The 21,138-nt window shown below is 47.4% G+C and overlaps 1 protein-coding gene across 1 annotated transcript; it reads left to right on the top strand.

Annotated features, from left to right (window-relative positions):
* Nucleotides 1-822: 822 nt before the first annotated feature.
* On the top strand, nucleotides 823-20,544 carry LOC117061717 (actin-related protein 2-like). Its single transcript, XM_033174659.1, has 9 exons — nucleotides 823-1,022; nucleotides 8,300-8,410; nucleotides 10,631-10,846; nucleotides 12,382-12,454; nucleotides 14,764-14,900; nucleotides 16,381-16,530; nucleotides 18,352-18,497; nucleotides 19,564-19,696; nucleotides 19,874-20,544. The coding sequence occupies exons 1-9, from the start codon at nucleotides 975-977 to the stop codon at nucleotides 20,042-20,044; spliced, it is 1,185 nt and encodes a 394-aa protein (XP_033030550.1). The 5' UTR covers nucleotides 823-974; the 3' UTR covers nucleotides 20,045-20,544.
* The last annotated feature ends 594 nt before the right edge of the window (nucleotides 20,545-21,138 follow it).

Below are 21,138 nucleotides of genomic sequence, written 5' to 3'. Positions count from 1 at the left end.
CTCGCTCGCTTTTCTTTTGTGGGTTTCTTGAAAGCAAATGCTATCAGGATTATTGTTTTATGTAGTAATTTTTGTACCCTTTTTCGTTTTGATATGGCACCCAGCCCATTTACAAAATATTCACATTAGCCAAAATGATATCTAAAGCTTAAAACAACTATGAGCTTCAATAACACAGCAGTTTATGCATCTCTCCCAACAATACCCATCTCTCTCTCCCCCCCCCCCACAACAACCTCCACCCTAACCCAAAACTTGAGAAGTAAACCCGGAAATCATGTGCCTTCAGGATCCATCTCCAGGGAGAAGTCCTTGGTAGAAATGGCCACAGACTTCAATTTATTGTTTTTATTTATTAAATGTATTGCCCTTCACCCGAAGATCACAGGGCAGTTTACAGTAACTTAGGCATCAAGAATAAGGTACAATTCTATGATGATTCCATGATTCCTATGATGGGCCTTATCCTGCAAGCTCTTCTTATATCCTTACCTGCCTCTAAGCCAAACCTACTTTACATGTCCGTGTACCCAGAAAATTACTGAGTTAGATGGCCCAATGGTACAAGCCGGCTTCCGCGGAGTATTTCCTAGGTGAAGAGTGGGAAAGAGCAAATGCGCAAAAAGCCTTGCGCCCTCGCGCCACGATCTCCGACGCATCTACCTGCTCGGGGAGGCCGCAAGCCCCCGGGCTCCTGCCCGCCCTTCTCATCGGCCCTTCCCGGTCCCTCCCTCCCTGGCTGGCTTTCTCTCTCAGCCCAGGATGTTGCATCACGGACGGGGCTTGGCTCCCTCCCTGCTCCGGCGCCTGCTCCGTGCGCTAGCCCTGCCCCGAACCCGGGCGGCGGCGCTTCCTGCTGCTGGGCGAAGCCGGAGAGGGCGGCGGCTGCTGCTGCGACTTGACAAGGCGCTGCCGGGCTCGAACCCGCGACCCGCAGGCGGCATCGGCAGCAGCAGCGACTCGCCGCCGCCGCCATGGACAGCCAGGGCCGCCGCGTGGTGGTTTGTGACAACGGCACCGGGGTGAGCGTGCAAAGCGCTGGCGGAAAGAGCGTGCCAGGGAGCTGGGCGTGGCGGGTGGGCGCGGTGGGGCATCGTAACCAACTGTGCCAATGGGCTAACGTGTGTGTATGAATGTGTGAATGCGTTTGTGTAACACGTCTGAGTGTCCCAGGGTTGCCTCCGAGAGCGCCCGACAATCGGGGCTTTGTTCCGAGATCGTTTTAGCCAGCCCTCTTTCTCTGCCGGGGCTGAGCTCGCCTCGGATCTTGCCGCAACTCCCGGGGAATCCTCGGGCAGCATCAACGTTTGACCTACAATACTAGGGTGATTCCCATCCCCTCGGGCTTGCCTCCCTTGCCAGGTTGTTGCAACCATGTAGTCGTTCGCGCAGATTTAGAATGCGCTCGAGATAATGAAATGAAAGCGACGCAAGAGCGCCTCTGGGGACGTGCAGAACGCCCTTGAGACATCGCAGTCAAACCCCAGGAGGGCATTCGTTTTTGGGTTTTGTAGGGCCCACCAACTCTACGCAAAATAATGAGTATGGTAATCCCCAAATACATCTGGAAATATGAGGCTGGTGGTCTTCCGGGGAAAGAGTGTGGCTTCTAGGCAGGGTGTTGTTGAACTACAGCTCCCAGCCTTTGGCCATGCAGGTACCTGCTTCACATTTAACCAGTGTACTCCTTGGGGGATAGAGGACTGGATTAGCTCAGCCAGATCAATTAGGGATCTGGATTTCACCCTGGAGTCTGTGATCATCATTCTGTGGCTGTGACATAATGACCTGTTGTGTGAAAACAGAATGTGAAGACCTCTAACCCCCTTAAGCCAGGAGTTTAATGTGGCCCTGTAAACTTCTGTGTCTGGCCCTCAGGCCTCTCCCCAGGCCACACCCCTCACGGGCCTTGCTTGAGTGCTTTTTCTGGTTTGAATGAACTTTGATAATGACTCTTGCCTGTCTGAATGAAGGGCAGAGAGGAGTGTGTGTTAAAAACCAGCCTACTGTAGAAAGGTAAAATTTACCATTTGTTGCTCTGCTTACTTTTGTCTCTGGCATGGGAAATGCCCCCCCCCCATCAAAGGTTACCCATTGTGGCCCTTGTCTTGGTCACAACTGTCATTTGCTCCTCCAAACACAAATACTTTTCAGTGGAGTCAGTTCTGTATCTTTTTTGTTGTTGTTGCAATTTTTATAATTCAGTTTAAATTTAAGTGCAGGCCATACATTCAAGCTCTGAGCTGCCAGTTGTTGAGAAAGGAGTAGTCTAGAAGAGGAAGGTTGGCATCCATCTGTCTCGGGGGACAATGGAGGAGTGAGCCTTCAGAGATGGAGTCAAACCATTGGAGAGTTACAGTGCCTTCTGTGGCTGTAGAGACTGATAGGGGAGAGAAATGTTTTATTGCAGCTGGGGCAGACGATGGCGTCCGGTTGTGCTGCTGCAGATGCACCAGGGCGTTTCTTCTCTCTGCTCTCCTCCCAGCGGTCATTCCTCCTTTTGTCACTGCTGTGGATGTATGGCTTGACCGTATGTCTCCAGGCACTGCAGTCGTCTGCAAGGGATTCCCACATGGTGGGATTGATGTTGCCAGCCTTCATTTGCAGACATCTTTGTAATTCAGAGCTGGTCTGCCAACGAACCTGGTGCCTGAAGCCAGCTCCTCGTAGAGCACGTCCTTGGGGTTCCTGCCATCTTCCATTCTGTCGACATGACCAAGCCAGCGTAGACCACAAACTAATACAGAAATTAGGCCTAATGACGGGAATGGGGGTTAGATACGCAGGAAATTCATTGCGGAACTGCACAGCTGTGGGAAAGTCCACATAAATACCCTTCTCCAAATTTGTTCACAAGTCTTTTTTAAAAATTTAAACAGTTTGGAGATCAGAGCTGTAGAGCCTTGGGCTAAGGGATCCAGCTGTGGAGGGTGTAATGCAGCCTCCAGCAACCTGCTGACCCCCAGATGTTCCAACTATACAATTTCCGTCAGCCCCAGCTAAAGGTTGTTGCAATGTTTTAAGACTAGATACCGGTACTCCTGTTAGTTCTGTTGGTTAGAACATGGTGCTGCTGATAATACCAAGGTTGTGGGTTCGATCCCCCCATATTCCTGCATTGCAGGGGGTTAGACTAGATGACACTCAGGGTCCCTTCCGACTCTTCAATTCTATGATTTCCAAACATTTCAGGGGGGTGATAGTGCTAGAAATGGTCTACCCAAGGTGCTGTTGAACCTGGAAACTGTTGTCCAAAGAGGAACATAGGAAGCTGCCATGTCCTGAGTCAGACCCTTGGTTCACCTAGTTCAGTATTGCCTGCACTGAATGGCAGCAGCTCTCCAGGGTTTCAAACAAGGGACATTTCCTACCTGGAGATGCCAGGGATCGAGCCTTTCACATGCAAAACCAGGTGCTCTTACCAATGAGCTTTGGTCTTTCTCAGCTATATTTTCACAATTTTTAAGCTGCATACAGTATTTCACAAGACTTGTTACCATGTCAAGACCACTAAATAATTGACTTAGTGGGTGTGGAATAATGCTGTGAACACCCAGGTAAGGGCGGCAACTCCAGTTCTCTCCACCCATGGTTTTAATCAGTTTTCAGCATGTGATGACACCCCTATGCATACATAGGAAATGGACTGGTCTATCTTTCTCGATGTTGACTGCACTGCACTGACCGCCAGTGGCACTCCAGAGTTTGCCTGTAGATGCTGGGGATTGAATTTTGGACTGCAGGTGTTTTGTACTTTGAACTTAGTAAGCAGCTGCTCTACCTCTGAGCTTCCGCCAAACAGAAAGCAAGATTCCAGTGCTTGAGTTTCCGAATGAAGGGCGGATTTAAATATCAATCTGCCTTATTTATACTGAAGTCAGGCTGTTGGTCCCTTGAGCTCAGCGTTTTTACGCTGGCTGGCAGTGGCTCACCGAGAGCGGGGCGTCTGTCTCTCTCAGCCCCAGATTGAACTGGGAATCTTCTGCCTGCAAAGTGAGCCTGCCCCTCTTAAAACCTGTAGGCAACCCTGAAATCCCTTGCAGAAAAGGCCGGTCTCTGGCTGATTTAGCCCCTTTCACTCGGGCCGTTCCACATGCTGCAGTCTTGTTGCTGACAGCACCCAACTGACTTGCCTTGTGCCTGTGGGATTTCATACATGCAGATTTACTGGGAAGATTAAGTTTACGGTAAGTTAAGATTAACCGGCATGGATGACACAGCAGAAAGTTCAATGGGCAAGATTCTTAGGCTTCTGGGAAATCTTCCGAAAGCCACATGCCACTGGCCTGCAGAGACAAAAGTGGGCCACACTTTTGTGCTGTTGGCTAGTTTCTACGCTAGTTTCAGTGACACTTTCCAGGCAGGAAAAACACTTGTGGTGTGAAGCAGGGCCAGTGAGGGATGTGGCCTACGGAGAGTTCTGAGGGCCAGATAGCAAGACATGGAGGGCCACATTTGGCACTTTGACATGAGAATTAAGCAGCCCTGGATTGAGGTCCACAGTATATTAATATTCTTTTGAGGAGGCTATGTAAGGTTTTTGGAAAGCAATGCATCCTTTGAGAAGTATTCGTGTGCACACATGGCAGGTTCTTTGGGGAGCATGCTGGAAGGGTGTGCGCACTTGCGCACACACGGAGCTTTTCCAGCAATCTGGAAAAAGTTGCCTCTCAGCGCAGCTTTGTCGGTATTTTGCAGCAAAGCCCTGTGGGTAACAAAGCCACCCCCACATGTCCTCTCAGCTTTCCATTGCTTTTTTGTTTCCAAACCCACTTCATTTCCCCGCCTGCTGAACATAACTCAAAAGAAACTGGCTGGGAGATCAGTGTGCAGGGAGCCTGCTTGTTCTGTGATCTGGCAGTTTTTAATTTCTAAAAGGAAAATAAGAGAAAAGGGGGGGGGGAAGTGTTTATAAATGTAGCGAGCCCTGCTTTATATTGAGTCAGGCCATTGATCCATGTAGCTCAGTATAGTCAACACTGACTGGCAGCAGCTCTCTAGGTAGCAGTGTCCCACAGCCCTATGTGGAGATGCCAAAGTGAATTGAACCTGGGGGAAACGGGGTTTTGTGAATGAGCTACATGCCTTCCCCTAAGAGTAAGCTTCCAGTCCTCATGGTTTTGAATAATGGGATGATTTAGATAGGAAAATAGAATCAGAGAACTGTTGAAGCGGACACAAGGGTCAATGCAGGAATCTCTTGCCCAACAAGGGGCTCAAATCCATGTTTTAATAAGATTAAAAGTCTCATAAGAAGCTGCTGCCTTGTACAGAATCAGACCATTGGTCTACCTAGTTCAGTGCGGTCTATGCAGAGTAGCAGTGGGTCTACCTGCATAGCCACGCCTCTCCAGGCTGTTTTAATGGGAGGTACCACGTCACTATGGCTTATTTTCGGGGTATGGCTTATTTTTGGGGAACGGCTTATATTTCGCAAATGCATAGAAATCCTGCTATGGCTTATTTTATGGCTATGTCTTATTTTAGGAGAAACAGGGTACAGGGTTCCAGGTGCAAAAACTTCCCCAGCCCTATATGGTGATGCTGGGGGATCAGAGCTGTAATGAGGGCAATGCTCTGTGGGAGGGTTGGCCTCCACCCTCTGACAAAGCCTTCTGCTTTTGTGTTGAATTTCTGTTAGAGAAATTTCAGCAGCCAAACCAGCAGTTGCATGAAGGTTAATATAGAAACAAGAGTTTAGGAAGCTGCCCTATACTGAGTCATTCCCTCATTCCATCTGGTTCAGTTTTGCCTACAGCAGGAGTTGCTTCTTGGACAAGTGAGCACATTTCAATTTTTGAGGGAGAGCGGGGGGCGCCTGTCACAAAATGGCTTCCGCGGAGGGGGCATGGCATAGCACAAAATGGCTGCCATAGGGAGTGTGGCAAAACGCAAAATTAGAAAGGCAGCCACCTCCAACAACCTTATGCTTACCAGCAGGGAAGTAAACTGTGTCCTGCTGGCACTGATTGTGGAGATAGCACAATATTGATTTTTACACACACACACACACACACTGGTGCTGTCTAAGAGCAATGGGGAGCATTCCTCAGTAGCAGGGAAAATATAGAAGGTGGCTACACCACACTTTGATTTCACGGAAATCACTTAGAAGGCACCTGCACATTTTGTCCCATGACTTCCTAGGAGGGCTAGATGCTTACTTTAAAAATACAAATGAAAGCTCAGAATCTGGGGCACCTGCTCAGGGGCACCAGTGAAAGCTTTTTGGGGGTGTCACTGTGCCCATGGGTGCCAGGTTGGCGGCCCCTGATCTACAGTGACTGGAAGTGGATCTCTAGGGTTTCATGCAGGGGGCTCTTCCAGCCCTTATGTGGAGATGCTGGAGACTGAACCTGAGGCTTTCTGCCTGCAAAATAAGTGCTCTTTTGCTCAGCTGGGGCCCTTCCCCGTTAGTTTTTGTTGCCTGCATGGATTCAGGAGCGCTGCCATGGCAGCCAGAGGTAGTAGCCCTGGGTAGCAAAGTTCAGCAGGAGAAAGAGGCCTCCGTGCTCCCGCCCTTCGTTTTGGGCCTGCAGATTTCTGGAGCTCTCAGTGTGCAAGCAACTTCCTCCTCGGTTGCCTGTTTGTTCTGCCGTGAGTCATATTTGGCCATTTCATTTCCTGCCTCTCCACTTCCCCCTTTGCATTTTGGTTTCCTCAGTCTGGTCTGAGGGCACATTTCCCAGCCCAGAACCAGAGGCCTTTAGCAGGCAAGCAGAGCAGCTTCTCAGGCTGGCCTTTTCTCGCACACACACACACACACATACCTCCCCCCCTTAAACCAAGGGTTGGCAGCCTTTGGGGACCAATGGGCACAACTGGGACTTTGAGAAAGTACTGTGGGCGCTGGTTGCAAAAATGGCTGCTGTGGAGCATGTTGCATAACATAAACACATTGGAAAAGTGGGGGGGAGAGAAAGACCACTTTGCTGTTACAGCAGATGAATCTTAAGGGGTGTCCACCCTAGAACATTGTCTAGTCCTGTTGCATTGGATGGGTTTCACTTGGTAAGTCTTGAGGATATGGGCAAGGTGCATAAAATATCTGAAGCACTGTCACAAGGAAGATGGAGCAATCTGGTTTCCTGCTGCTCCAGAGGGTAGGACTCAAAGCAGTGGGTTTAAATTACCGGAAAGGAGATTCTGACTAAACATTAGGGAGAACTTTCTGATGGGGAGAGCTGTTCAACAGTGGAATGGGCTACCTCAGAAGGTAGTGGACTGTTTCATTGGAGGTTTTTAAGCAGAGGGATGGCCATCTGTCAAGGATTCTTTATCAGACATTCCTGGATTGCCCTACAGTTCGATGATTCGATGACCGTTGGCCATGCTGGCTAGGACTGATGCATACCTCCAACACTGATATAAACTTGCCCTGTTCCGTTAAAGATTTCCCTTCAGGAAGTACTTTGGATTGTGATCCTTTTGCTAGTTGCATGGGAAATGTCAGTTTTGCCGTGTCAGTTTTGCCAATAACTTTGGATGAATATGAAGCTTGGTAGCTAACAGGTTAAAGTAAAGGTAAAGGTACCCCTGGCCATTAGGTCCAGTCGCGGATGACTCTGGGGTTGCGTGCTCATCTTTCTCTATAGGCCGAGGGAGCCGGCGTTTGTCCACAGACAGCTTCTGGGTCATGTGGCCAGCATATGACTAAGCCGCTTCTGGTGAACCAGAGCACCACATGGTTAGATTACTGCAATGCATAATGTATGAGACTGTGTTTTAAAGGGTGCTCAGAAACTTCAGTTACTTCAAAACCCTGCTGTTAGGCTATGAAAAACACAGCCAAAAATGATCAAGGGAATGGAGCAACGTCACTGTGAGTTTGGGTGTGTGTGTGTGTGTGTGTGTTTGTGTGTGTGTGAACAACAGGTTAAAAATAAAGGGCTAAAAGAAAAAATGCATTCTGGAGTGTGGTGTGGAGAAAACTGATAGAGATAAGTTTTGCCCCATCTCTTATAATCTTAGAATTTGGGGGCAGCAGAAGTATTGGCAAGAGAGAGGCAGAATAGTGGAACCGCAAAGTCCCCAGTTTGAAAGTTGTGGTTGCTGCTCATTTGCATCATAAGCCAGCCTTAAGGAAGCCGCCCTTGCACTCCCAACTACGTTACGGTGATGGTAATACTACTGACCTCCCTCACAAGGTTGTTGTAAGGATGAACTTAAATAATGATGCTCACAAAGGAGTGCTATAGAACCAACTCTTTTCCTACTTCCCTGGCTCCCCTACCCATTATTCCATGCTTGAATTAATCTCAACCATTGTTTTTTTCCCCCACCCCGGTTTCCCCTGCAGTTTGTAAAATGTGGCTTTGCTGGGTCAAACTTCCCGGAGCACATCTTCCCAGCTCTGGTGGGCCGGCCTATCATCCGCTCCTCCACCAAAGTTGGCAACATTGAGATCAAGGTAAGTAGCGTCAGCGGGCCTCAGATCTCAGTGTGTGTGGTGAGGCCAGTCAAATGGGGTTGGGGGTGGAGGGGTGTTTTTTATTCTATAATGGATAAGGTGGGGAACCAATGGCCCTCAACCTAATTTCATGTGGCCCTCAGCATTTCAGATGTTAGGGGCCCACTCTTCTCCAGGCTGCCGCTCTAGGAATTGCTTCCTCTTCTATTTCGTGTGTTTGAAAGAGGTAGAGAAACCTCTGTGCAAGAACTTGCTTTATTAAATATCTCCCAGGACAACAACACACAACGCACACAACAAGGAACTCATAAGTCCCTTACTCTCAGCAGGTTGAAATATCATAACTAGATACAGTGGTACCCCGCTAGACGAATGCTTCGCTAGACGAAAAACTCGCTAGACGAAAGCATTCGTCTAGCGGGAGGCTGCCCCGCTAGACGAAAAAGTCTATGGGGCTGCCTCGCAAGACGAAAAAATTTCGTCTTTTTTTTTTTTCGTTTTGCGGAGCGCGGCTCCCATTGCCGCTCCGCAAGACGAAAACCCCGCTAGACGAAAATTTTCGCGGGACGAATTATTTTCGTCTAGCGGGGCACCACTGTACTGGAAGTGAACATAGACCACTGGTACCAAAAAGTATGGGAAAGTTACTAGAAAAATTAACCAACAAACTCAAACTAGCACAGGGATAAGCTATGGAGGATGCTTTCACCTCATTGTGGTTCCCCTTTATTACATACACAACACTATCAATACGGCTCACCTGACCCAACAACCTAGCCTTCCTCCCTTACACAAATGAGCCACACCGCAATCAACTAAACACAACCAACCAAGCTCGGGAACCCCTAACCTCTATCTATCTATCTATCATCTATCTATCTATCTATAAATACACACACACACACACACACAAATGTGATGCTGACACAACTCCCCCTATACCAAGAACAGGCAGCAGAATGAAAGAACAATATCCCCATCTATCTCCCCCTCCCTTTCCCCCCAACTGCAAGATGTTGATGACAAAAATGTTTTCTGCCAAACGTAAGCAAGCTTGTGAAAAAGACTTATGAATTGAAAGTAGAGACAATAGAGGTACTGTTCCCTGTTTATCTGTTTGCTTTGTAATACAAAAACCCCCCAATAAAAACTATTTTTTTAAAAAAGAAAAGAAAAGAAACAGCTGTGCAATTGCAGAGTGCTTAGAAAGCCTGCAGGCCCTCCATTGGAAAAAAATGTTCCCCAGCCCTGCCATAAAGTTACTGAGAAGCCCTGGAAGCTTCAAATATAGGATTTTTAGCACTCCTGAGAGTGTGTGTAACTACAGTTCCTACCACTGGCGGAAGTGGCATATAACTCACCCACTGCAAGAACAGTACTGGAGTTAAAGTTGCCCTGGGGGTTTGTATGCTTGTTTATTACATTTATATTCCCCACCTTTGCTCCAAGGAGCTCAAGGTGACAAACATGGGTCTTCCCCTCTCTGTTTTATCCTCAAAACAACCCTTTGAGGTAGGTAATGCTGAGAGACAGTGATTGGTGAGCTGCTTGGCTGAGTGGGGATTTGAACCCTGGTCTCCCAGGTTCTGGTCCAACAATCTAACTCCACACTTTTAGTTAGAGTATGGTACCTGTTTGTGTGAAGGGAGCCCAAGTTTTGGCCATGATCTGGAGGCTGATTGTGCTCTGTGGTGACATGTCACGGGGGCTCACATATTGCACACACAGGTGCATAGCTCTAGCCCAGCAGCATAACCATTTATTTATTTATTTATTTAGTTAGTTAGTTAATAAATAAACTTTATACCCCACTTGATTGTAAACAGCAGCAAAACCAAGAAAAGCAGCAGAATCAAGAAAAAATCTTAAGCATACTTTAAAACATACAAACCTAAAACACTAAAACAGATTAAGATCACCTCAGCTTTCTAGGTATCTGTGTAGGCATGACTAAACAAAAAACGTCTTTAGCAGGTGCCGAAAAGAGTACATGGGAGGTTCCTGCTTCCTCTCAATAGGCAGGGAGTTCCAAAGTGGCAGGCGCTGCCACACCAAACAATCGAGTTCTTACAAATGTGGGTATTATGTGGCACCTGTGGCAGGGCCAATCCCGCCAATCGGCACGGTCGAGTGGGCACATGTGGGGGGAGTAAGGTGATCTCATAGGTAAGCTGGCCCCAAGTTGTTAGAATTGAATTTTGTTTCTCTTTCCCGTGCCAGGACCTCATGGTGGGGGATGAAGCCAGCGAGTTGCGCTCCATGCTGGAGGTGAACTACCCCATGGAGAACGGGATCGTGCGCAACTGGGACGACATGAAGTACTTGTGGGACTACACCTTTGGGCCCGAGAAGCTCAATGTCGACCCCCGCAACTGCAAGATCCTGCTTACCGAGCCCCCCATGAACCCCACCAAGAACCGGGAGAAGATCATTGAGGTAGGTGGGATGGTATTAGCAGAGGAGCTTGGGAGAAGTCAGGGTCCCAGAGCAGGGGTGTGAGAAATGAGTTCATCAAACCACCCCTGGAAGATGTGAGGCTGGATCAGTGTGATGGGATCTGTTGTGGCAGGAGCGAGATGGGCTGCAGAGTTTTGTAAGCTACTTGAGGCAGTGTCCTGGGTCCTCTTATTTATAAAAAATAAGAATCTGAAGAAGTGTGCATGCACACGAAAGCTCATACCAAGAACAAACTTAGTTGGTCACTAAGGTGCTACTGAAAGGACTTTTTATTTTTTATTTTGTTTTGACTATGGCAGACCAACACGGCCACCTACCTGTAACTATAAAAAATAAGGAAACCTGGGGAGAGGTTTGGTAACTTGTGTTCTGTAAGTGGGGCTGGTCTTGGCAGCTATTGAAGTATAGACTTGGGAATAGCCAGGAATTCTAGGGGTTGAAAAAATAAGCCTATGCTGCCAATACTCTTGGTAAATCAGTATACAATCAGCAGCACAGAAACGGCGCACAAAAATCTACTAAACCATTCCACGTATAGAATTCTATATTGGTATTCCAATCAACAGGAAAGCAATGCAAAAAGTCAAAAAGTCAAACAAAGAAGCCATAAACAGAAAACTCATTCAAGTTGGTACAACAGGACAATTTCAGTCTTTAAATGTTTTTAGCCAGGCTCCTGTAGATATTGACGAAAATAGATCCAGTCAGATGATATGTACAGATGTTAATAGATGAAAGTAAGTCCAATCAGAGGGAATATTGACGATGTGACGCACAATAGACAGGGTGCCGGCGTTTGTCCCCTGTTTCGCCCACGGACAATTTTGGGCTTCTTCAGTAAATTTTGGATTTACTGTATATTGATACATACAAATTTACATGTTACATCTCTAAACTAGAGATGTAAACGAATTAATGCTTAAGCCAAGAAAGAACTTAGCATTTGAAGTTGAGAGTGTGCAAGTATATCAAATCTTTGTGAAAAGAACATTGTGAAGAAGAAGACTAGATGTTCTAGTTTAGAGATGTAACATGTAAATTTGTATGTATCAATATACAGTAAATCCAAAATTTATTGAAGAAGCCCAAAATTGTCCGTGGGCGAAACAGGGGACAAACGCCGGCACCCTGTCTATTGTGCGTCACATCGTCAATATTCCCTCTGATTGGACTTACTTTCATCTATTAACATCTGTACATATCATCTGACTGGATCTATTTTCGTCAATATCTACAGGAGCCTGGCTAAAAACATTTAAAGACTGAAATTGTCCTGTTGTACCAACTTGAATGAGTTTTCTGTTTATGGCTTCTTTGTTTGACTTTTTGACTTTTTGCATTGCTTTCCTGTTGATTGGAATACCAATATAGAATTCTATACGTGGAATGGTTTAGTAGATTTTTGTGCGCCGTTTCTGTGCTGCTGATTGTATACTGATTTACCAAAAGGAATTCTAGGGGTGGCTGAGACTTGTGGAACGAATGCTCATTGCCCATTTGCCCTTGCAACCCAGGTGATGTTTGAGACGTACCAGTTTGAAGGAGTCTATATTGCTATCCAGGCAGTGCTGACCCTCTACGCCCAAGGTAAGTCGGGGGCTGGGGTGTGTGATGGGAGAGGCCAGGAGTTAAGCAATGGTATGGTATTAATGCATGTTAAATCTTTTGGAAGACCCACATGTTTTATTGTTTAAGGGAGACATCACGTTATTAATTCCCAATCTGTGTCCTGTTAATAATAAAGGGGACGCGGGTGGCGCTGTGGTCTAAACCACTGAGCCTCTTGGGCTTGCCGATCAGAAGGTCGGCTGTTCAAATCCCTGCGACGGAGTGAGCTCCCATTGCTCTGTCTCAGCTCCTGCCAACCTAGCAGCTGGAATGCACACCAGTGCAAATAAATAAATAGGCACCACTGCAGCAGGAAGGTAAACAGCATTTCTGTGCGCTCTGGCACTCGTCACGGTGTTCCGTTGCACCAGAAGCTGTTTAGTCCTGCTGGCCATGTGACCCAGAAAGCTGTTTGTGGACAAACGCTGGCGTGGCCTGAAAGCGAGATGAGCGCCTCAACCCTATAGTTGCCTTTGACTGGAATTAACCATCCAGGTTTACCTTTTTTAAATAATAATAATAATAATAATAATAATAATAATAATAATAATGCAAATGATATTTCTAGCCTTCATAAACACTGCTGCCTTCCAGATGTATTGCAAAGTTCTGATTTTTCCATGCATGTGGTTGGCACATTACTTCTGCATCATGGGGTTTGTGGCTATTCTACCATGGTTGTTCTTCTGCTATGATTTTTTTTTTTTGCACTCCTGAGCTTCTTCACCAGCTATGACTGTGGATGTATCATGGGTTATTTGTACCTACTGGATTATTTGTGGTATGGGGAAAACTGGATTAACTGCTTTATACCAAGTCAGGCTGTTGATCTATCTAAATCAATGTTGTCTACAATGGACAAGTACTCTGGGTGTTTCAGGTAGGAGACTGCGAGAGATGTCATTGGGGACTGAATCTGGGCATTGTACATGAACAGCCTGCACACTACCACCGAACTATGACAATTCCCCATAATTTAATGAAAGTATGGGCTGGCATGTTGTTGATGATGATGATGTCGTGTGGACCCCATGTAAAATCTGCATACAAAGGCTGCTGAGATTGCACTATAACAGTGTTTTTCAACCACTGTTCCGTGGCACACTAGTGTGCCGCGAGATGTTGCCTGGTGTGCCGTGGGAAAATTACTTTATATATAGTCAATATAGGCACAGAGTTAAATTTTTTAACATTTTCTAATGGTGGTGTGCCTCGTGATTTTTTTCATGAAACAAGTGTGCCTTTGCCCAAAAAAGGTTGAAAAACACTGCACTATAAGCATCCGCCAAGAAGCACTTTTAGAAGTGAAAATTCACATTATGCTTAAGACACCCAGAGTCACTCATTCATCTGGTTGGTGTCTGTTCCCGTTGGTATCCAGTTTCCTAAAGTCTGCATTGAGTGTACTTTCCCTCCCCGTAACAGTTTGTAACTGGTGATTTTATTCATGACCACAATGTTCCAGATCCTTTTCTTCCGTCGATCTGTTGTTGGCTTGCAAGCTGTTCTCCAAGGATTTGCTAGCAGAGTTCGCGCTGCAGTTAGCAAATGCTGCCAACTCTTCAAATAAAAGCAATTCTGGTATCTGGTCAGGCCCAGGGGAGGAGGCTGCTGGGTTCATCCCACCCACCCCATGTCTGAGTGTGAAGCCTGGCTAGTTAGGGCATTAGACAAGATTTGTTGTGTGTATATAAAAAACTAGATATAACAGATTCAAAGTCAGATCGTTTGCTGCTATATAGGAAATTAAGGTATACATATTTATATATTTTTGAAAGCAAACATTTAAACATTTAAAGCTGAGATTTTAGAGATAATTAGTAATATATTTATTTAACATATTAATATACATATATTTAAAGATAAATTGTAATACCAAGAGTCTGCATTGGCATTCAGTGCAAAGAGACTGGGGAACGAAAGGTTTTATAGGGCTGGGTGTGTCTTGATCAGCTGGCGAGGCCAGCTGACTTGTCTTCAGGTCAGTACGTATTTCAATTCCTGCTTCGACTTTTGTTTAATGCACCCCACCCCCGCCGGTTCAATTCTTACCTCTTCCATGAACTCCAAAGGTGGTCTTAGGCAATCTAAAATTATCTCAGCTTTGTCCTTCTCTCTGCAGCTTGGGGATAATAATTCTCTTAGATGGCCACCTTGCAGGGTTGTTGTAAAAATTATATACAGACATGCATGCATGCGCGCACACACAATGTGTGAAGAGGTCTGTACACTTTGAAAGTGCTACTGAAATAGTCTGTGCCATAATTAATATGAAAACCTTTTTTCAGGCCTTCTCACAGGCGTGGTGGTGGACTCCGGGGACGGTGTCACCCACATCTGCCCAGTCTACGAGGGCTTCTCGTTGCCCCACCTCACCCGTCGGCTGGACATAGCGGGGCGTGACATCACACGCTACCTCATCAAGGTGAGGGCTGCAGAGGCCGCCGCTGGCTTTCTTCCCCTAGGTGGGGGGGGGGGGTGTGCTACATAGGGCATCAAAGAAATGAGTGGGCAGGATCTTCTGAAACCCTTTTGTGAAGCTGGAGCACCTGTGTATCAGCAAGTAGGGAGCGCCTATATCAAAATACTGCTGTGAAACCTCACCACCTAGCGGGAGGCGCTCCTGTTCAGGATATTAGCCCTACAGGATTCCTCCACCGGCATACTAATATAAGCTAGGCCATTTCACACAAACACACCACCCGTGAAGTTCCATTTGTAGCCAGTACTTAACATTCCACAGCTAGAGACGATGCTCAGTCATCCTCCTGTTGTTTTTGAGGATGTATTTAAAAAAAACCTGCTTCCCCTTGGGCCCCTGCAGGGGGGTTGGACTAGATCAGAGCTTTCTAAACTGTGTCATGACACGTGTGTCGGCTGAAGTCTGTAGGTATTTTGTGTGAGCACTATGTTTGTGGCTGGAAAGGGGTTCATTTAACCCCCATGTTTGCTAGTAAAACGGAACTACTGTGTCCCAAAATGATGCGCATCTAAAAAGTGTGTCGCCAACAGGAAAAGTTTGGAAAACTAGAAGATCCTCATAGTTCCAACTCTGCAATTCTATGGTTATACGATGCCAATTTTGTTGGCACTTACTACTATGAGTATGCTATTGGCAGGAGCTGTACTGCTCTGCTGCCTCTCTGTGTGGAGGTTTTATATTTCTAGTTATCCTATATACTAATAGTGAACACAGTTCTCCAATAGTGTGGATCTTTGTTTATCTTCATGCATTGGAAAGCGGATCCTTCCAACCCCTCTCCCTTTTCCATTTCCCCCCATTTTTCTTTTGCAACTGGCATTCTGTGGCTATTGAACATGCCCAAATCTCACTGGGCTGGGTGGGGTGTTTCATTTTTTTTTTGGCCAGGGGTGGGGAGGTGCATTGCCTCCTTAGTTTTACTCCCCCTTCTTTCACACTGGTCAAGTTTTGTTTCTATTTCTCCTAACTTAACTTACTTAACTATAATGGAGTGTGCTATGAATCGGCTGTGTCAGAGACCATTATTTCCCAAGTACAGAAACTTTTGCCTTCCTATTATCAACACTTTCCTTCATGAACACCTTCCTTGCTGGAAAAAGACAGGTTTAGAATTGTGTGTTTGTTACACAGAGGCTGTGCGTATACTTTTGTGGGGTGTGTGTATGTGCCTCCACCATCTCTCAAGAAGGCAAGTAAATACACCCCACTTATTTATTTAGTTTCTAGGAATGTGAGATGGGCAGAGTGCTTCAGGGGTGAGTGTGTGCACGCTTAAGAATCCTTGACGGACGTTTTTCAGCACCTTTGCCATGAAATATCCCCAGGATGCTTTGCAAGGGGTGGGTGGAAGCCATTAGCAATGACAGCTGATACAATGCAACTGATGGTTTTGGTCTTGCCCATTGTCTCCCTGCTTTGACAGCTCTTGTTGCTGCGTGGATATGCCTTTAACCACTCGGCTGACTTTGAGACAGTCAGGATGATGAAGGAGAAGCTGTGCTACGTCGGCTACAACATTGAGCAGGAGCAAAAGCTAGCTCAAGAGACGACCGTGCTCGTGGAGTCCTATACGGTAATTATGAGCTGAGTTATTAATTACTGTTGGTGGGATTTCTTGCCTGTCCTTCACCATAAGAGCCCTAGGATGGGTTATAAGAATGTTAACTATATAAAATATTGAAATCAGTTTAAATGAGTTAGAGGGATAGGATTGGTCCTAAAGCATATATATAACTTGGTTGCAGGGGCGTAGCAAGGGGGGCCCCCGGTAGCGCCCTGGGGGGTGACACTCGGGGCGGGGTCCCGCCCCCCGCAATCCCCACCTCCAGCCAGCGGCGAAAAAAGCCGCTGAAAGAGAGGGCTTTCCCCCTTTCAGCGGCTTTTTTCACCGCTCCGCTCCCTGAGGCAGCAGGAAATGGAGAGGGGCGGGCCAGCGAGGAGGGGTGTCACCCCCCTCGCTGGCCCAACCCCTCTCCATGCCCCGGGACGGCTCCGCTTAGGGAGCGCAGCAGCAGAAAAACCCGCTGTGCTCCGTGAGCAGAGTCCGCGGGGAAAGGAGAGGGGCGGTCCAGCTGACCCGGGCGGAGGCGTCGCTCCGTGCGCATGCATCAAGACGTCATGCACACGGAGCGACGCCCCGCCCCCAGAGGTGCTGCTTGGCTTGCCGCCCCCGGGCTAGCTACGCCCCTGCTTGGTTGTCAAAGCCCAGAGTATCTCAGTGCATCTCAGCATGCTACAAAAACTGTAGAATGAGTGTGTCTGGCACATCTCTGTTCAGGAGGGAATTCCACAGTTTAAGGGCTGCCCTGGGGAATGTCCCTTCCCGAGCCATGCTACCCCCTGCCCTGAAATTGATAAATACAGTGGTACTTTGGTTCTCAGACTTAATCCGTTCTGGAAGTCCGTTTGACTTCCAAAGCGTTCTAAAACCAAGGCACGCTTTCCCACAGAAAGTAAGAAAGTAATGCAAAATGGATTAATCAATTCCAGGCTTTTAAAAACAGCCCCTAAAACAGCAATTTAACACAATCAATCAATCAATCAGTAGCTGAACTAGGTTCCACACAGTCACAAAAGCAAATTAACGGAAAAAGCCACAAAAACGCAAAATAAGTAGCAAAAATAAAAGCTCCAAATATAAGCTCCAAATATCACCTCCGTATTGCGTGGGTGCTTGGGACTCGCAAGCCGACAGACCTGAGCTTATATTGCGTGGGTGCTCAGAACAGAGCATGTTCGGCTTCCAAAAAAAAGTTCACAAACCGGAACACTTACTTCTGGGTTTGTGGCGTTTGGGTTCTAATTAGTTCAACAACTAAGCCGTTCAAAAACCAAGGCACCACTGTAGTTTACAAGTATTTCTAAACCATTTAATGTTCTAAGATCTCTAAATGGCATATAAAATTTACAGCATAAAACCCAGTCAAAACAGTGTTATAAAAGCAGGAATTCAGTAATCACAAAGTGCAGTCTTATGAATCAGGGAAAGCCCGGGCTAAAGGATGTGTTTTTAGAGGAAGCTTGTTCATGTAACCAGTGGTGGGAAATGCCTGTTCTCAAATCACTGCCCTGTGATAGTCCGTTGTCCATGAGAAAATTTCCCCAGATGATCTCAGTGACCTTACAGGTTGAATGAATGGAACGAGGAGCAGAGAAAGGGGAAGATCATGTTTGCAAAGTGATTGTGGCAGGGGCCGTAAATTAGACCAGGAGTGGAAGTGGGGGCGAATGTGGCTTTTCAGGCTCCTCTATCTGGTCCTGAGGACTCTTCCCTCCATGAATGTTTTTGCCTGGCTGGGATGTGTCTTTGGTCTCTGCTCATGCCTCTCTCCCCCCCCCCCCCCGGTTGAAAGGCAGCCTACTAGTGTCACCCTTTCTTGTTTTGCCCCTGCAGCTTCCGGATGGACGGGTGATCAAAGTAGGGGGCGAGCGCTTTGAGGCCCCCGAGGCCCTGTTCCAGCCCCATCTCATCAACGTGGAAGGCGTTGGTGTGGCTGAGCTCCTCTTCAACACCATCCAGGCAGCGGATATCGACACCCGGTGAGAGGGGCATTGCCTAGGAGGTTATGGGGGTAATCTCTAGAGGTTAACGTGGGACAGACTTTAGGAATATGTTTCTGAATTGACCAGAATTGATGGGGCTTGTCAACCTGGGAAGGTAGCCCATCTAAGAGAAGGAAAACTCTTATCCTCTTCCGGACCTCTTCCGGAGAAGAAAAGGCTAAGGAGGTAAACCCTACACAAATCCAGAGTGGAGTCCCTAAGATGGTCGGATGGCACCTTGTATGCCTCCTTCTGGCAATTCCTGCAGCCAAGCATCTTTCTCTGCTTTCCTTTGGACCACATCAGAGAGGCCAAGAAGGGGGCCATGTTGCCTGGGCAGCCCAGGACCTCTATACACACTGCCCAGGCTTTGTGCCCCGGGGAGGTCACTGTGGTGCTGCTAATGCAGTGGTTCAACTTCACCCCCAGAGGCACACTCTGTTGTCTCTTGAGACAGACGGCTGCCAAGAACAACTTCTCCCTCCGTTTCTGATGTTCAGACTGTACATGTCGTTGCATATGGTAGAGAAAACAGTCCCATGCATGCACTTGGGGGGGGGAGGTATCTGTTTGGGGAAATACCAAGAAATTCAAAAGTACAAAGGGCGGAGGGGGACGACCCTTTTGGACAAAGGCCTTAAGGGTGTGGGTGGGAGAACTCCTAATAGCCCCGTGAAGGACTTGAGCATGTTTAGTGGGGACGGAATACTGACAGATTGTATGGTGGGAAAGGATACGGGCGGCTAACTGCAATCTTGAACAGGAATTTGAGTCATTTGGCAAAGAAAACAGGGACGGGGAAAGGAATGGAGTCTCCCGAGAAAGGGCATGGCTGTAAATTGGTCTCAGTGAAGAGGAGCACTCTGCACTGCAACATTTTGCTGCAGGTCCCCACTTGTTCTCTCCATGACAGATGGGCAGAGGCGGCTTTCCTCAATCACCAGCTTGTTCTAGTGAGAAATTTCAGTGGGGAGCCGGCTGGCTGCGACTGTCTCTTTCCCCCCTCTTCCTGGATATAAAAGCATTACGGTTCTCCTCTTCCCCCATTCTTTTATTATCATAGGTCTGAGTTTTACAAACACATTGTGCTTTCCGGGGGTTCCACCATGTATCCAGGACTGCCTTCCCGCCTGGAGCGTGAGATCAAACAGCTGTACCTGGAACGGGTGCTGAAGGGGGATGTGGAAAAGTTATCGGTGAGTGGGGAGGAGGCGTTTGGGGGGGCATGGAGCTGCTGCCCCCTAGTGGCCTCTCCGAGGGGAGGAGGGATCTAGTCAAACTGGGGAGAGACACAACAGTGAGTGGAGGTGGCAGGTTCCTTGCTGTTTACTTTCTTTTAACCCCCCCCCCCTTTCTCGCTCTCTCTCTTCCAGAAATTCAAGATTCGCATTGAGGACCCTCCCCGCCGGAAGCACATGGTCTTCTTGGGAGGGGCAGTGCTCGCAGACATCATGAAAGACAAGGATACCTTTTGGCTGCAACGGTCTGAATATCTCGAGAAGGGGGTCCGCATCTTGGAGAAGTTGGGGGTGACTGTGCGATAGGACCACCCCTCTTTCCATTCCCCTCGCCCTGATGCATTCCAGCCCAGTTTCTTATTCTGTTGAGCCACCACCGTGCAGGATGTGGGTGGGTCAGTGAAATATCTTTTTTTAAACAAATACCCCATTTGGGGAAAATAGGAGAAGCATTCCAAGCATCTAGTTATTGTCTTCCTTGCTTTCTCCCTCCCGAGTTCATCGTCCTCATGGAGCTTACAGGAGCAAGCCCCATCACACAGGAAAGAGCTTCTCCCCACCCGCTCTGGGGTGGGGGATGCACATGTTTAGGGGCCAAAGGTCAGTATTCTCCACCTCTTACAAGTTTCACACTCCACATTATCTCCTGTGCAGCACATGCTGCAAATGTTTGCTCAGGGAAATCCATCCATTCCCATCCTCCCTCCTTTCATTTTAATGGAAAGGAAGCAAGTGTCCAGACCTCATGGCTGCGAGATCATATGCTTAAGCATGCTGTGCATTTTCAGCTAAACAGTTCAGGGATAGTTTGGCGGGGTGGAGGTGGGGGTGGTGGTGGCAGCATTTGACTGCTGGCCTAAGTCTTCGCTTTCCCCCTGCTCCCTGCAAACATCTCATATCTCATTCCTTTCCCATGCTGTCGTCCAAGCCAGAGAATAATTATAAGGAGAAACCTATCTGACTTGTGTATCCTGAGTTTTCTGAAGACCACTCTTTCAAGTGGCTACAATTTTAGGATTGTGTAAGGGAAGTGACCCCCCCCTCCCAAATATGAAATGTCTCTCTCACACACACACACTCTCTCTCTCAGTCTTAGGATTCAGTGTTGGAACCTGCACACCAGGATTGCTTCCCACTTGTTTCCAGGTTCAACACTCCTTTCATTGGTGAGGGTAGATCAAGCGAGGGCAGGGAGGCAGAAACAGCAATAGATCAATATTCAATATGGTGCCATGAGGGTGATGGGTAAGGGTCTCCCACTGCTGGCCCACAAAGCAGCTTTGCTGTTTGGTGGTTGGGATAGCATCCTCCAATACATGGGTGCGCTGGATCCTTCTTTCTTCTCCGGGGCCCCAACATCACGCCACCCATTTTCCTATGCCCGTACGAGTTGAAATCAA

This window comes from Lacerta agilis, chromosome 17 (assembly GCF_009819535.1).
Source record: "Lacerta agilis isolate rLacAgi1 chromosome 17, rLacAgi1.pri, whole genome shotgun sequence".
NCBI lineage: Eukaryota > Metazoa > Chordata > Lepidosauria > Squamata > Lacertidae > Lacerta > Lacerta agilis.
Note: the sequence above shows the minus strand (reverse complement) of the source record. Positions and strands in the feature narration are given on the sequence as shown.

Bases quoted from the DNA above. Each gene is read 5' to 3' on its own strand.
- LOC117061717 (XM_033174659.1), top strand. From the start codon at position 975: ATGGACAGCCAGGGCCGCCGCGTGGTGGTTTGTGACAACGGCACCGGG. The intron at 1,023-8,299 runs GTGAGCGTGCAA...TTTCCCCTGCAG, and splicing joins TTTGTGACAACGGCACCGGG to TTTGTAAAATGTGGCTTTGC. The intron at 19,697-19,873 runs GTGAGTGGGGAG...TCTCTCTTCCAG, and splicing joins GGGATGTGGAAAAGTTATCG to AAATTCAAGATTCGCATTGA.